At 45.6% G+C, this 13,946-nt stretch overlaps 1 protein-coding gene across 2 annotated transcripts; it reads left to right on the top strand.

Annotated features, from left to right (window-relative positions):
- Positions 1 to 1,998: 1,998 nt before the first annotated feature.
- On the top strand, positions 1,999 to 13,081 carry fgf24 (fibroblast growth factor 24). Of its 2 annotated transcripts, none has more exons than XM_034598717.1 (5): positions 1,999 to 2,944; positions 3,128 to 3,164; positions 7,410 to 7,578; positions 11,214 to 11,320; positions 12,791 to 13,081. In XM_034598717.1, the coding sequence occupies exons 1-5, from the start codon at positions 2,913 to 2,915 to the stop codon at positions 13,067 to 13,069; spliced, it is 624 nt and encodes a 207-aa protein (XP_034454608.1). In that variant the 5' UTR covers positions 1,999 to 2,912; the 3' UTR covers positions 13,070 to 13,081. The 2 variants fall into 2 exon arrangements, with proteins under 2 accessions (XP_034454608.1, XP_034454607.1); XM_034598716.1 differs by having other exon boundaries at positions 2,080 to 2,944; positions 7,410 to 7,587.
- The last annotated feature ends 865 nt before the right edge of the window (positions 13,082 to 13,946 follow it).

Here is a 13,946-nt window from a genome sequence, read left to right as displayed (position 1 = left end):
GTTGGGTCTTGGTGGACGTCTGCACTCGACTGCTTTGGATCCTGGTTGCTCCGATTTATGAGGTTTTGCCGCCTCACCCTTAAATTACAGATGAATGTAACTGAAACTACTTTTGTTGTGCGTCTCAGAAAGATTAATAACTTTAAAAAGACAGGGTTTCAAGAAGGGATGGATGACCATTAAGGAATCATTTCATTCTCCACATGCAAGAGGTGGTTTCCTTTGAGTTAGATATGGATTCATAAAGTGCGGCTCTTTATTTTCAACGGGGGAACTTAGTAGGTCGTTATGAATCCTTTAGTGTCTTTAAATCACGTGTAGCAACGACAGAAAGAGTCGTATGATTCTGCACGTCTCCAATAAATCTTTCCCCTCTGCCTCCCGGGTGTTGGTTTCTTTGGCAGACTCATCATTAAGTTGCCTCGGAGCCGTTACTTATGTCCTTCGCTCTCAACACTGATCAACTGACAAAAGAAGAAGAACAGGGGCCTTCCCGTTCGCCACCAGCAGCTCTAGGTTTCCTCCTCCTCCTCCTCCTGACTCACAGGTGTCCACATCCAAACCTGCTGCTGCTGCTGCTGCTCTCTCTTCCCCTTCAGTTTGTGTATTCACAGCCATGCTCCGAGAAGTTCGACACAAACATGTGCTTAAGAGGCGATGAGTGACTCCGCAGCTCTGGCTCTGCCACAGTCGCTGCTGTAATTGCTGTTTATCGTCCTGCTTTTCTTTAAATCAGTTGTCAGGTGCCTCTGTTTGGGCCTCTCAGGGAAATCTTTATCAGCGGCTTGTGTAAGCCTTACGTGATCAAACAGACCCAAAGCCCCGTGCACTTGCAAGAGAAATCTTCAAATTATCTTTGTGGATAATTACTATTTGCTCCATTTTTTGCTGTGATTTCCCGCCCTGAGGCAGACAAGGCTAAATTAGTCATGCTTTAACTGATATTATACGTGAGCAGTGTTGCAGGGATTATTAAAGTGCACTGTGGTTGACAGGATCAAGCCTTCTTGTTCGGCAGGCAGCCATGAATCACTGGGTAAACCCACATCAACCCACTTTATCCACATTTGTACACGCGGGAGAGATAAAAGCTTTGTTACTCAACTTGTCCTAAATCACACACACTCAGATGCTCCCAATGAAAGCCGCAGATTTTTTTTTTGTATTTTCCCCCCGTAGCACAATTGATTAGTTGTTTATTTGCTTGTCTGTTTGCCTGATGTTGATCAGGAGCAAGGAGGCTCTTAGTTTAAACATTGCTTTTCATTTCCCACTCAGCTCCCAGCGGGAGGCCCTTTGAAATCCCCAACATGGGAAGTTATGTATGTAATCATTTAGGATCATTTTGAATATCAATGGGGCAGGAATGTCGAGGATCCCGTTTTAATGGCACAATAAAGAGGAACCACAAAGGTTTTCTGTTTTTCCTTCTTCTCTCTTTTTTTTTTTTTTTTTTAATGGCAGCAGGGATGTGGGCTCACTTTACTGCCCTCAGCTCTGAAGCGCTCGTAAACACATTCACACCTCTCTTTCATTTAAATGCGGGATAAGTTATAGCACATTATTGAAAAAAAATCGGGGTCGACAACAACCTGCATTTGAATGCTGTCTGGGAGATCCGGGGCCAATCCACAAACCAGGTGCAGTTTAACAAGCGCAGCGGAGGGAGGCAGTTTCTGTGGCTGTTACAACACTGCACCTCCGTTTGCTCGCCACTGACGGCAACCACGTCATAATAATAATTATTATTACGACTTCATTGGTATTATTTATTATGACGTGGAACAAGCCCCTGGAGCAATTAAACAAAAAAAGAGAGTCAAATATGGTTTTACGCAAAGGTTGAATTCATTTTTTTTAAAAAAGCTCTTAAATGAACGAATGAACAAATAAAAAGTCTCCAAATAGATGCGAGAACTTTCACATCCACGTCAGACAACAACTTTTAAATCCTCGTCCAAACTTTCTTTTGAGCTCCTCTCTCTCTCTCTTCTCGTTGCTCTGCGCAGCGCTTTGCCCACCGAGAGGAGCAAACCCTCTCCGGGCTGATGGTCTCTGCACGATTACCCTATCAGGTGCAAACCGCTGACATGTTTCCACCCACCAACAACAAAAAAGCCTCTCTGTGCCCAAATCTCAAGTCACAGACGCACAAACACCACTGACAGGCACTGCTGCGCCATCACCAGCAGCACCCCCTCAAAAAGCCTCTCCAGGGATCCGCTGCTGCCGCTGAGATTTCCGCACAGAAACACCACTTTTTCTTTAAAATGCTTGGATACGTCTGTTTGTCCACTTTTTAGCGACTTGTTTCTGGTGGAAGGGCGTTTCTTTTTTTTTTATTTATCCACACCGCATTTACTTCTTTTTTTTTGTATTTACCCTCCCGTAGCACTTGGCGTAGAATAAAAATGACCCGTGCAAGGTGTGTGCGTCCCCCGCAGGTACGGACGGAGCCGAGGGGCTTGTGATCTCCGGAGCTGCGGGTTTGGAGGATTGCGGCACAGCTCGATAGGTGCGCGCAAAACCCGGAGGATATTTCTTTGGACGCAGGGTTTCTTTTTTTTTTGTTTTTCTTTTGGAGAGGTCGAACTCTGAATCCTCTGCGCGCTTGGCACCGACACACGGACACGGATTCCGAGGAGCGGAGGAGAACACAAAAAAAATAATCTTCTGGATAATTCCAACCCAACAAGGAAGCACCTAATGTTGCACTCCGTGACTCTGCTCCTGCACGCCGGCGATCTATCCTTACACTGGGATTCAATCTGCTACTTACCCCCGGAGCTTTGTGCGTAAAGGACGCGCAAGGGGAGCGAACGCGAGCGAGAGGGGGGCGATTTCGCCAACCTTCGCCGGGGCCCTAAATCTGTGGAAGCAGGTGTATTTCAGGTGTATTTCTGCGAGTCAAGATGTCTCTGCTGCCTTCGAGGTTCATATACCTGTAAGTGTCCCACGTCTGCGCCCTTTCTTTGCGCATAAAAACATACATTCTTACCAATAGAAGTCGCCAAAAGCCTCATATTTGCGCATTGCTGTCATTCAGGTAGGCTGCGTTTATACTTCATGTAATTGCCTGTGTGATTCACTCCCCTCCTCCCTTCTCTCCTCTTCTCTCTCCACTTAGGTGTTTACATATTCTGGTTCTCTATTTCCAGCTACAGGTATGTTTACTCCTTGGTTTTACTCCCTTTTTGTGCATGTGAGTGTTTTTTTACGTGTGTCACTGTGCAGCTTTGTGCTCATGACGGGTGACGGTTGTGTTCAGGGTCTCTAAAATATTAAACCACGTGCTTTAATTCAATTAATAAATAGTAATACGCGCTAATAAGGCATTTTGTTATTCAGAAAAAGGCCCATGATGTGTTAGACCGAACATAAATGGAAAAATAAACAGTAACAAAAGTACAAAAGACTTATTGGAGATGTCGATAATCAATAATGTAGAAATGAACAATGTGGAAAAGTACCAAACGTGCATGTTAAAAATAATCTGTACTGAAAAATGTTCGAGCTCTCAGCCTTAATATCACAGAGGCGCTGCAGCGACAAGAAAAAAGGAGAAAGTGCAATCCCGGGATTTCTCCGGTCTGCCGATCAATAAAGTTTTATCTTATCTTAATTAAATCCCATTAATAGATTTCAATGCGGACAATAAATAAGTCTTAAGTGAGGAAACTAATCTGAGACGCATCACTTGTTCCTGAATTAATCTTCATCCGAATCAGACAATCTGGAAAAAACACAAATTAAAACCTGTTTGTTTTCAATCTGGACTTCGAGCAGCAGCTTCGGTTTTTTTGTGAAACTGATATTTTCATCCTGGAGGTTTAAAGACTCAGGTTTATTATTTTATTTTCATCAGTAAAATTTCCTATGAGACGCAGTGCGCGCGCTCCTGCGCCCTTAAAAGCTGATTATTGGGATGACGTGTCCGCGCACAATGCACGTGCTGGTTATTTTTAAATAATTCCGCAGCAGCCTCGTTATGATGTGAGAAACGAGAGAGAGAAGAAGAGGAGGCATCATCTCTCATCCTCCTCTTCCTCAAACAAACCAGTCATTTGTATTGTGTGTTTAACAGGTTACAAAAAAGATTTATAATTTTTAACAGAAACCACTGGATGGCTACAGATTTGACCTTTTGGGGACAGATATAATTTTATCTGTTGCATATTTCTATTTTCCTTTTGTTTCACGTTCACCTTCTCCTGCAGGAACCATCAGCTCAGCAGATAAAACAGTAATAACCAAAGCATTTTTCACATTTTAACGACATTATTCATCAATCGATTAAATTCTATTTGAATAGCTCATATTCACAAATCAGGATGAACAAGGTGGCACCTCCTCGGCCCTTAATCCTCTCAGGAATCAGAACAAACTACCAAAACTAAACTTTGAACAGGGGAGAAAAAAGCAAAACATTAAACCCCCCCCCCCCCCCCAAAAAAAACTCCAGAAAGTGGAACGTGCAATGTTACGTAAGTGTGTTTGCTCTGATTATTCCAAAAGAGCTGGCATAGACAAAGCTATAATGTCGACTGACCACTGCAAACACGTAAGACAGGATGCAGCTCATGCAGAACGAGGCCCAACACACACACACACACACACACACACACACACACACACACACACACACACACACACACACACACACACACACGAGGTGGGGAGATAAACGATAGCCCCTGTTTTTATTCAGTTTTTTATATGTGAGATCTGGATGTTTACTGTGCAGTCAGATTGGAGATAAAGGCAAAAGAAATGAAAATGTGGCTCCCCCGAGTAGTTTCACCTCTAATCACCAGAGTAAAAACAATGACGGAATGGCCCTTTATCTCCATGTCATGCCTCTGTGATTGTACGAGGAAATTAACCGCGAATGGAAGTTAGCTTCAGCCAACGTGCGTGTCTCTTCCTTATTTGTGTGTTTGTCTAACCCCGTCTGTCTGTGTGTGTGTGTGTGTGTGTGAGACGGAGATAAGGGAAAAAAAGTGCATCTCAGATGGAAGCGTCCTCGGTGGAGATGGGCTCCAGACGTTTTGAACTTTCAAACATATCCGTTTTCGTGCTATCTCTTTGAAGAGAAGGAGACGGCGTGATAAAAAAAACCCTGGGTTGCCAGTGTTTCACCTCCACCATGTGCTTAGGCTTGTCTCTCCCTCCACGCGAGAGGCAACAGTCTGCCGAGCGCACTTTAATGTTTGTTTAGAGATGGGGGGGAGATCTGGGGATAAATCCCTCAGCAGCCCGGCCGAGGCCACGTTGTGTTGTGTGTTTGAGGCTCATTCTGAGGGAGACTTGACGACACGATGACGCCGATGTTTGGCTTTTCTTCGTCAATGGACGCGTCTTGTTTGGAGTAAACACGACCTAATTTTCAATCAGCCCGGGTTCATTGGGCTTTTTATTTAGAAGTAACATCTTTGGTTTTGCATCAGATGTTTTTGTCACTCGTCCGTCAGGCAGCTGGACTCGTGCTATGACGTCTTTGAATAATGAGTCACGTTGGTTTAGTCCTTGTTTGCTGAGCAGTCCTGGCTCCGCGCTGAAAGGGAACATGCAGACTCTGGAGATCAGCAAACAAGGATTAAATATGTCGTACAAGTGCGTTGGACGTGACAGAGTCTTGTCTAGACTTTGCTCTGAAGTATCAGTCCTCATATTTGAATTTGTCTCATCATGCAGTAAAAGTTTAAATCTTCCAGGTTGAGTCCTGGTCCAAGGTGACAACAGGACTCCTGGTTGTCGTGGTCGTGCGTTTGTTTCATGTTAATGGAGTAAATGTTTCCTATCTAGAAAACATTGAGATCATATCTTAAATTCAACCAATCTCCACCAAATTGGCCAAACTCATAGTTTTCAATCCCTTAAATATGCCATATCACCCAGATCTACGAACTATTCCCTGAGAAACCAGTGAAAATGGAACCGATCTAGATCATGTCCGATCTACCATCGCTCCACCAAGTTTCTTGTAAATCCATTCTGCAGTTTTTGCGTAATCCTGCTGTCGGACAAACAGCTAGCAAGATTTAAAACCACTACCTCAATAGAAAAGGAAATTATAACGAGTGAAACACGTAATCTGCTGCTCACAAGACATGTTGGTCATAAAAATGCAGTAGGTCGTGTGTTTTTTTTGTCCGGTCTCTCATTTTCGAACCTGTTGTGTGTCCAAAGTAACACAATAGGTGTGTTTCCTATAAAGCCAAGACACAGCAGCCGTGTCCCAGTTCAGGGGCCGGACTCTCTGAGGTCCACGAGCTGAGACAATTTTATCGTACATTTGAGGGACGAGTCTTTTTCACAAGTCGATGCTTGAACACACCTTTAGTATCTGTGAGGAAAACCATCTATCACCTGGTTTTCGAGGATCTGCCCTCAGATTTGTGCAAAAGTTTATTTTACCTTTCCTTTATTTTGACTTTAAGGTTCGTTCTAACCGCCGCCTCAATTTCCCATCGTGTTTGCTACATGTCATTAATTTACCCGGGTTAGAATAACAAGGACTCAGGGTATGTAATGTGTGTATAATTAGCCACCTGAGAACAGCCACATAAAAACCCATTACTGTGCAATTACCACACCATACAGCTGGGGAAATGGGATCTTGGCGTGAACTGAGATTCCAGGGCTCCTGAAAGTATACGTTTCCTCTCGCCGCTCCACATGTCGGGGGGGACACGGTTGCTTTTTCTGACACGCCAACGATTTCCGCGAGTCTTAAGAACAAATCCGACGTGACTCGTAAACGTTAGGCGAGTGAATTCTAAAAGTCTGAACGATAGGATTTGATAAAAAATCGCTGGTGGGTGAGTGTTTTTGTGGCTCAAGGTGCCTCTTGCCATCTCAGTCTTCCGCCTGCTGCATTTCCTAATTTATGGACGCTGCGTCGCCTGCAGGCAGATATTTGTTTGATGATAGTGCAACAGGTCTGGGAGCTTCAGGTGTATAATTGCTAGTGGCTCGCTCGCTTGTGGAAATGGAGTACAGGTTTCTCAGCACCGCCCCGGGCTCGCACTGCTCCCTCGGTGCAAAACCAACAGAGTACGGCTCCACTGCACTTGTTCTGTGGGATTTACAGTTTAAACGCTGACTTCGTTAACGCGTCTTATAGGAGCTTTGAAATGCGACGTATATAAAAAATGTGCAAAGAAAACACTAAAATGCCACATTCACAGTTTCCAGGTTGTTATCTCCAAGTTTTCTTTAAGCCCCCGAAGCACAATTTTTTTTTGACAAAGTCCATAAAACAACAGACGCACATTACAATCAACACCTGTGTCATGACCACCTCTCGCTGTCTCTCCTCCATTCCCCTGTCTCTCTCTCTCTCTCTCTCTCTCTCCCTCCCTCCCTCCCTCCCTCTCTCTTCCTCCTGTCTCACGCCACTCTTGCAGGAATCCCAGCAGAGCACTGCGGATTTCAGGTTTTACATCGAGAACCACACGAGGAACCCGGACGACCTGAGCCGGAAGCAGGTCCGGATCTACCAGCTGTACAGCAGGACCACGGGGAAGCACGTGCAGATCCTGGGAAAGAAAGTCAATGCCAACGGAGATGATGGGGGCAAGTATGGTATGGGAGAACTCCTGTGCATCTCACCCGACACTTTAGCCGCAGTCCGTAAATAAATAAAAAAGACGAGACACCATCACGAGTGTTGGTGCGTCTTTAGTTTATTCTCACTCCTCCAGAGGTGTTTTCTATCGGGAAACAGTGGATGTGGAAGTTTGAACGCCACCAACTCCTGTTTGGGATGCATGTGAAGATGTTATAGACCAGCGATGTGAATTTTTGTTGGTTTCTGAGTTTCCGGTCATGTTTTAAGGCCACGTGCGACACAATCCTTTCATATTACTCAACTTTATATGTTGAAAAAATAGCAAATCGGGGACATTTTACAATAAATAGTCCTTGAAAGTACAAAACCAAGAGAACCACAGTGCCATCTATCACTGAGAAATTACCCTGTCAACTTGTAAATGTTAAGCATAAAGACGACTAATCACTAAAATTTTATACGTCTGTCAACTTTAAGTATATCCTCTGTTCTTTCTGTGCGGACTTGTTTCGCCGTTTCGGATCAAAAACAAAAACCCCGGCACACGAGGAAATTGATGGTCACCGACGTGGCCTTTGATGCAGAGGCACAACAACACGAGGCCAGAGCGACTGGAGTCGTCCTCTCCTGCAGATATTTAGCTCACAACAGCTGACTCACTCTGAAATTGCTGGTCTCGAACGCCTCTGAGTGAGTGAGTTCAGTCGCAGATGCGGCGAGGCGAAGTTTCCTCACTGCTTGTTAGAGCTTGAGTGGAAGCAGATCCAATTTTTTCCCATGAGGCCTTGCCAATTCTACCCTCCGCCCCATCGTCCCCTCCTCCTCCTCCTCCTCCACCACCTCCTCCCCATCCAGCTGCAGTACCTGGCACCTGTGAACTCCTTTGCACTCACTAATAATAACGCTCAGGGAAGACGCTCTCCTCGCTCTAATCCACTCTCAGTCGCTGCGGCTCCGTGAAGACAGAGCCACAACCCACCGCATGGGAGATATATCACCTCAGGTCCATAGCTGTGCAGCTAAAGTGTGTGGGGGGGGGGGGGGGGCGCAGTGATTCTTCTTCTCCGAGCGGCTTATTCATTATTTGGAAGAGACAAGAACGATCCCTTTCCAGGACGATCTGTCGTAAGCGATGCCCCGTCGTCCACTTAGAGCAGATGCTTGGTCACAGCAAAAGGCTTTTAAAGTGATAAAGGTTGCGATCGGGAATTAAAGCACGTCTCGGACGGGTGACCCCCACTCTGAGGTCGACAGATGCCCCGCGGCCGCACATCGATCGTGTTGCAGCGATGCAGGAGAACGGAAAACATCGCTCAGAAGGAGAAGCGAAGAAGCTGCGCGTGCTGCATAACTCACAGTGAGGCTGCAGTGTGCATTAAAGCGATATGACGCACGTCAATTATCCTGTTTTCTCATTAATGCACTTTTATGTACCAGCTACAGACTCCTGTGGAGTACATAAAATACCCATAATGCCCAAAGCTAATGTACACAACATGTGACCTTTCCCAGACTCACATGTAGCCTCAGCATTGTGTTCTCGTTACCGCAGGACGAGCCGCTGAGATTCCTTCACTCAGACGACCTCCCAGAGATGAAAGAGCTCAACAGCGCGGCTCCCATTCAAATCCCATTCATTTTCTCTATAGAGGCTTTTTAACAACCATAATATCTTAACCATCCCAGGTAGATTTACCACAAACGACACCAATCAGGTGCACTTGTGACGTCCCTGATTGGTGGAGCTTGTCATGTCATGTCGGCTACAATCAGATTTGGCGATTTCTTGAGTCCAAAGAGATGAAAATCACTTAACGATGTTAAATTCAAGAAGAAACGCGCTGGAATCATTCGCAGTGGTTGATGGGAAACGTAGTTCCTTCCCTCTTGAAATAATTATATTGTGTCTTTACCTTTTCTCCAATATATTTATTGCTCAGAATAAAACGTAGGATTAAACGGTTTTAAAAGATTTGCTTCCTTTCTAAATTCTAAAGATGTGTGGTGTTTGTACACTGACACATTTTGAAGGTGGTGGATTATTACGGGTCTGAAAGAGCTCACGCTGTAAATAAAAAGTGCCACATCTCTTTCCCTTTGTGAAGTAAACGCCGCTTGTCAGTGGTATCGATGACGGTGCGATTTCCCCTCAGTGTTTGTGCTTCACTGGAACCACGACTCAAGCGTTTTAATTAAGTTTACTGAAGCCCGGCCGCTGCCAGACTTTTCATTTGCGACGATCGAACCGTCGCTGGTTTTGCTCTGAGAGGACGGGCGGGCGGGGGGGGGGGGCGGGGGGGTTGGCCGGGGTCACGCACAAAGGACGGCTTACAGCAGGAGGGAAATATTGTTTTATCTGATGTTCTGGGTCGAGGCTTCATACCTGAGGTTGAGTTTGCACAAACCCCACTCGCAGAGCGACGGCCAGCCTGACGTCAGACGGCCCCTGATCTGACTTGCAGACCAGAAATATCTTTTTAGAGCATCGTTCACGTAATGTGCAAACCAGATCTGTTTCCATCGTAGGGATCCCAAGAAAAAAAACCGTTTCCACTGAAACGCACTTCGAAAAAAAATATCCAGAGACAAAGAAATAACTTCTACCTTTCCCCCGGTTTCATTTCTGCGACAGGTTTCCCTTCTTCCCACTCCCCCACCCCCCCACCCCCCGCCCCCCCAAAAGGTTGGATTTTAGGCTGGAGGGGGGAGGAGAGGAGTTACTTCTGCCCCCGAGCCCGTCCCGTCCCCTCCGTCTATTCTTCCCCCTTCTCCCTTGAGCGCTACTGAATGGCCCTGTGTGTTAAACAAATGGATCATCTTAACTTTTTGATTGAGTGAGCACAGACTAAAGGGAACTTGAAACCTAATCCTGAGGGGCACATAACCGCTCCACAAATGTTTGGCACATCTCTTTGCTGGTCGAGGGGCGAGCACAGACAAAGGTGACCTCGCAGGGGTTAAAGTTTGGGCTGGGGAGGATTGAAAAGTAAAAAAAGAGCCGCCGGGATACGTCTTCAGAGCGGATTATTGCCGCGTCTGGATGAAAATGATGATGGCGTTGTTGATTCGCTGCTTGTATGATAATATTTAAAGGATTGTTTAAGGGGAAATTACACTTAAATACACCTTTAAAAGTTTTGCTCTGGAGACCCATGATTCAACGTTTCCTGTTGATGTTTTGTTAGAAAACATCGTAGTTTCTGTCCGTTGGTGATTTACGATGATTGAAATTAATTATTTCCTGTAATCTGTCATGCAACTAAAAGGGGATTTCATCTCTAGTGCAGCTAATATTGATGTTTGACTGCTGGAAACTGACACTTTATCTAAGAAATCTTCACCTAATATCCCTAAACTGTAAACCTTTTTCACCGGTGCACAATGTATTGTGAGTTTAAGCTCTTTGATTTTAAATACTTCAGTTTGCACCGATCATTTACAGGACTGGAAATTCATTTAAAGCATTTTTAAGTCCTGACTATCTCGGGAATTTCTCCCAGGATTGTAAATTAATCTGAAGGCCTTGAAGTGTCGGCCCTAAGTGGTAAAAACATACCGGTGACGTTTGATGAACTATATTTGTGTGCGTGAAAAGATTTATCCATTTGTACTGACTCGCCTGTTTCCTCTTCTCTTCCAGCGCTCCTCGTGGTCGAGACAGAAACATTCGGGAGCCACATTCGAATAAAAGGAAAGGAGAGCGAACACTACATCTGCATGAACGAGAAAGGCAAAATAGTAGGAAGGGTGAGTATCGATTTGCACCTCGAGAACGCCGCACGACACCGACAGTGACAAGACAAGATTTTTTTTTTTAAGCGAGCTCTTAATCCAGACTGGATCCCGCCTCAGATCTGCTTTCTCCTGCTGTTCTCGTACACCCTAACAAAACCCCTTTGATAACTCTCAGCCATTCTTCCATTACGTAATCGCCCTACTCCTTTGACACTCGATCAGTCAATTACGGACTGCAATCACCACAATGCATTGAGAGACTAATGGTCACTTAGGAGGAATGCCATTGCAATTATATCACTTAGTCACACCAGGTGGCCACGAGCGCAGGACGACTGCGTGTGACTCCGCGGACGACCGCGCCGATATGGAAAAGAAGTTAATATTCGAGAAAAAACGCAGTCGGAGCTACACACGCGATTGTGTTGCGTTAATGACTCAAGCTGTCAGCGTCGCCGCGGCCGCAGCGAGTCGCACGCACGCTTTCACTCTCTCATCGTGGTCGTCCGTTAGAAACGTGCGTTCCGAGTTTTGGAGTTGCAGGGGCCTCATTTGTTTAAAACATGTTCTCTGGCTTCCTCCTTTAAAACGCTGTAGGATTGTGTTTTAAAAAAAAGAGGATAAATCAACTTTTAAATTATTGGTTTGTTCTTTGGTTTTCAACTTGTTGTCACGGAGATGTTGAGAGAATCAATTCAGCTTTTTACCAAAATGACCAAGTTTTGAGAATCCTTTTCCAATAAAAACACACTTTTCTGTTTACATTTCCTACTGAAACCACGAGGGTCTCGATAAGCAGTTGACAGCGACGTGAAGCCCGAATAAAGAACCTTATTTTCAGAGTTTTAGACTTGAATGACATCAGCTATGAGCTGTTTTCAGGAGTGAACTCTGGAAACTCCTGGAAAAAGCATACAGGACGTAACGTTACAGCACAGAGACACAGGCATCGGCCCCTTATCACCCAAAACTAAAGTCGTATCTCATCGTCTTTCCAAGCTGAGATCTTCGTCGGCATCTTCTATATGTACGGCTCCTCTTTTTCACCCGAGATATACATTTTTCTGTTGTGTATCCGCCTCGTGTTAGAAACATCATCAATACGCCGATTCGCTCACGTTGAACCTTCTGGGAAACTGGTTTTGCTTCATCCTCGCATCAAGTTTTGTAGAAATGTGTTCGGTAGTTTTTGAGTAATCCTGCTTTAATAACCTACAACAAATCAAACAAACAAACAAACACTCGTGTAGGGGTGAAAACATAACCTCCTTCGTGGAGGAAATAACAGGTGAACTTTCTATGTTGCAATAAAACATGATTTATTCACCTTTAAACTACAGTGACCGTATTTTTCTGTCTTTTAACAACTTCCTCCGAGCTCCATCATGCTGAGCGACAGAAATAAGCCAGAAAAACCAGACCATTCATTCTCCACGTTAATGATTAATCAATGTGCTGTTTTTCTCTCCTTCCCCCTCGCAGCCCGACGGGAGGAAGCAGGAGTGCGTCTTTGTCGAGGAATTCCTGGAGAACAACTACACGGCACTCGTGTCGGCCAAGTACAAAGGGTGGTACCTCGGCTTCAACCGGAAGGGGCGGCCCAAGAAAGGCTCGCGCACCACGCAGCGGCAGCAGGAAGTCCACTTCATGAAGCGCCAGCCGAAGGGCCGGGCGGACCTGCAGGAGGAGTTTCGTTTCACCACAGTAACTAAGCGGACACGAAGGGCTCGGCGGTTAAAAACAAACCCCAAGAGGAACTGATGGGGGGGGGGACAGCACTAATTTTCCTCGGGGCGGGGTGAGGGTGGGGTTGCAGGGTGGGGCAGGGGTGGGGCGGGTACACAGGGAGGGGCGGATGTGTGGGGGGGGGGCGGGGCGGGGTGGGGTTCTTTAACTGAAAAAAATCTCAAGCTTCTTCACTTCTGTTAAAGAAAGACGGACAGAAAGAACAAAACAAAACAAAAAAACACACAAAAAAAAAAAAAAGTCAAAGATGTTTTATTTTTGTATTTCAGGACGACTGAATATTTCCTAACTCTTGGATTCTTTCTGGGTTTGATGTCATTGTGCTAACGTGTCTGTCATGTTATTTATACTGGACAAACTAAAGGACTGCTGGGAGAGCTCCTGTCGTCCTCGGCCACGTCTCAGCTTCTCCTTTTTTTTGACAATGGGGACCGAAGCAGGAGCTGACGCAACGTTATAAAAATCAGCCAACTAGAGATTTATTGGAATACCTGTCGGGGTTTTTTTTTGTTTGTGTTGCCCCTGACAACGCGGATCCCATACTTTCCACTGGAATCAGACACCATGGAGATGAAACGGGGAGAGAGAGAGAGAGAGAGAGAGAGAGAGAGAGAGAGCGGTGGCAGCCGCAGGTGACACTGGGCCGCCGGGATAACTGTGTAGCTTTTAGTGCAATATTTTACAGGTCTCTCTCTTTCTCTTGCTCCCCCCCCCCCCCCCCCCCCCCCTTTTTTTTTTGTGTGTGTTGTTTTTCCACCGTATGTCTCTCAACCTCAGCTTCACTTCACGGCTCCTGGAATGCGCCGGAGCCTCTTGAGTGCCGTGTGCGATCACCACGACATTTCCGTGCAGCAGCCTGTGATGCGGCTAAAACGTGACAAGCTTTGACTAG

This window comes from Hippoglossus hippoglossus, chromosome 10 (genome assembly GCF_009819705.1).
Source record: "Hippoglossus hippoglossus isolate fHipHip1 chromosome 10, fHipHip1.pri, whole genome shotgun sequence".
Classification (NCBI taxonomy): Eukaryota; Metazoa; Chordata; class Actinopteri; order Pleuronectiformes; family Pleuronectidae; genus Hippoglossus; species Hippoglossus hippoglossus.
The sequence above is the reverse complement of the archived record's forward strand: the minus strand, read 5'-3'. Positions and strand labels throughout refer to the sequence as shown.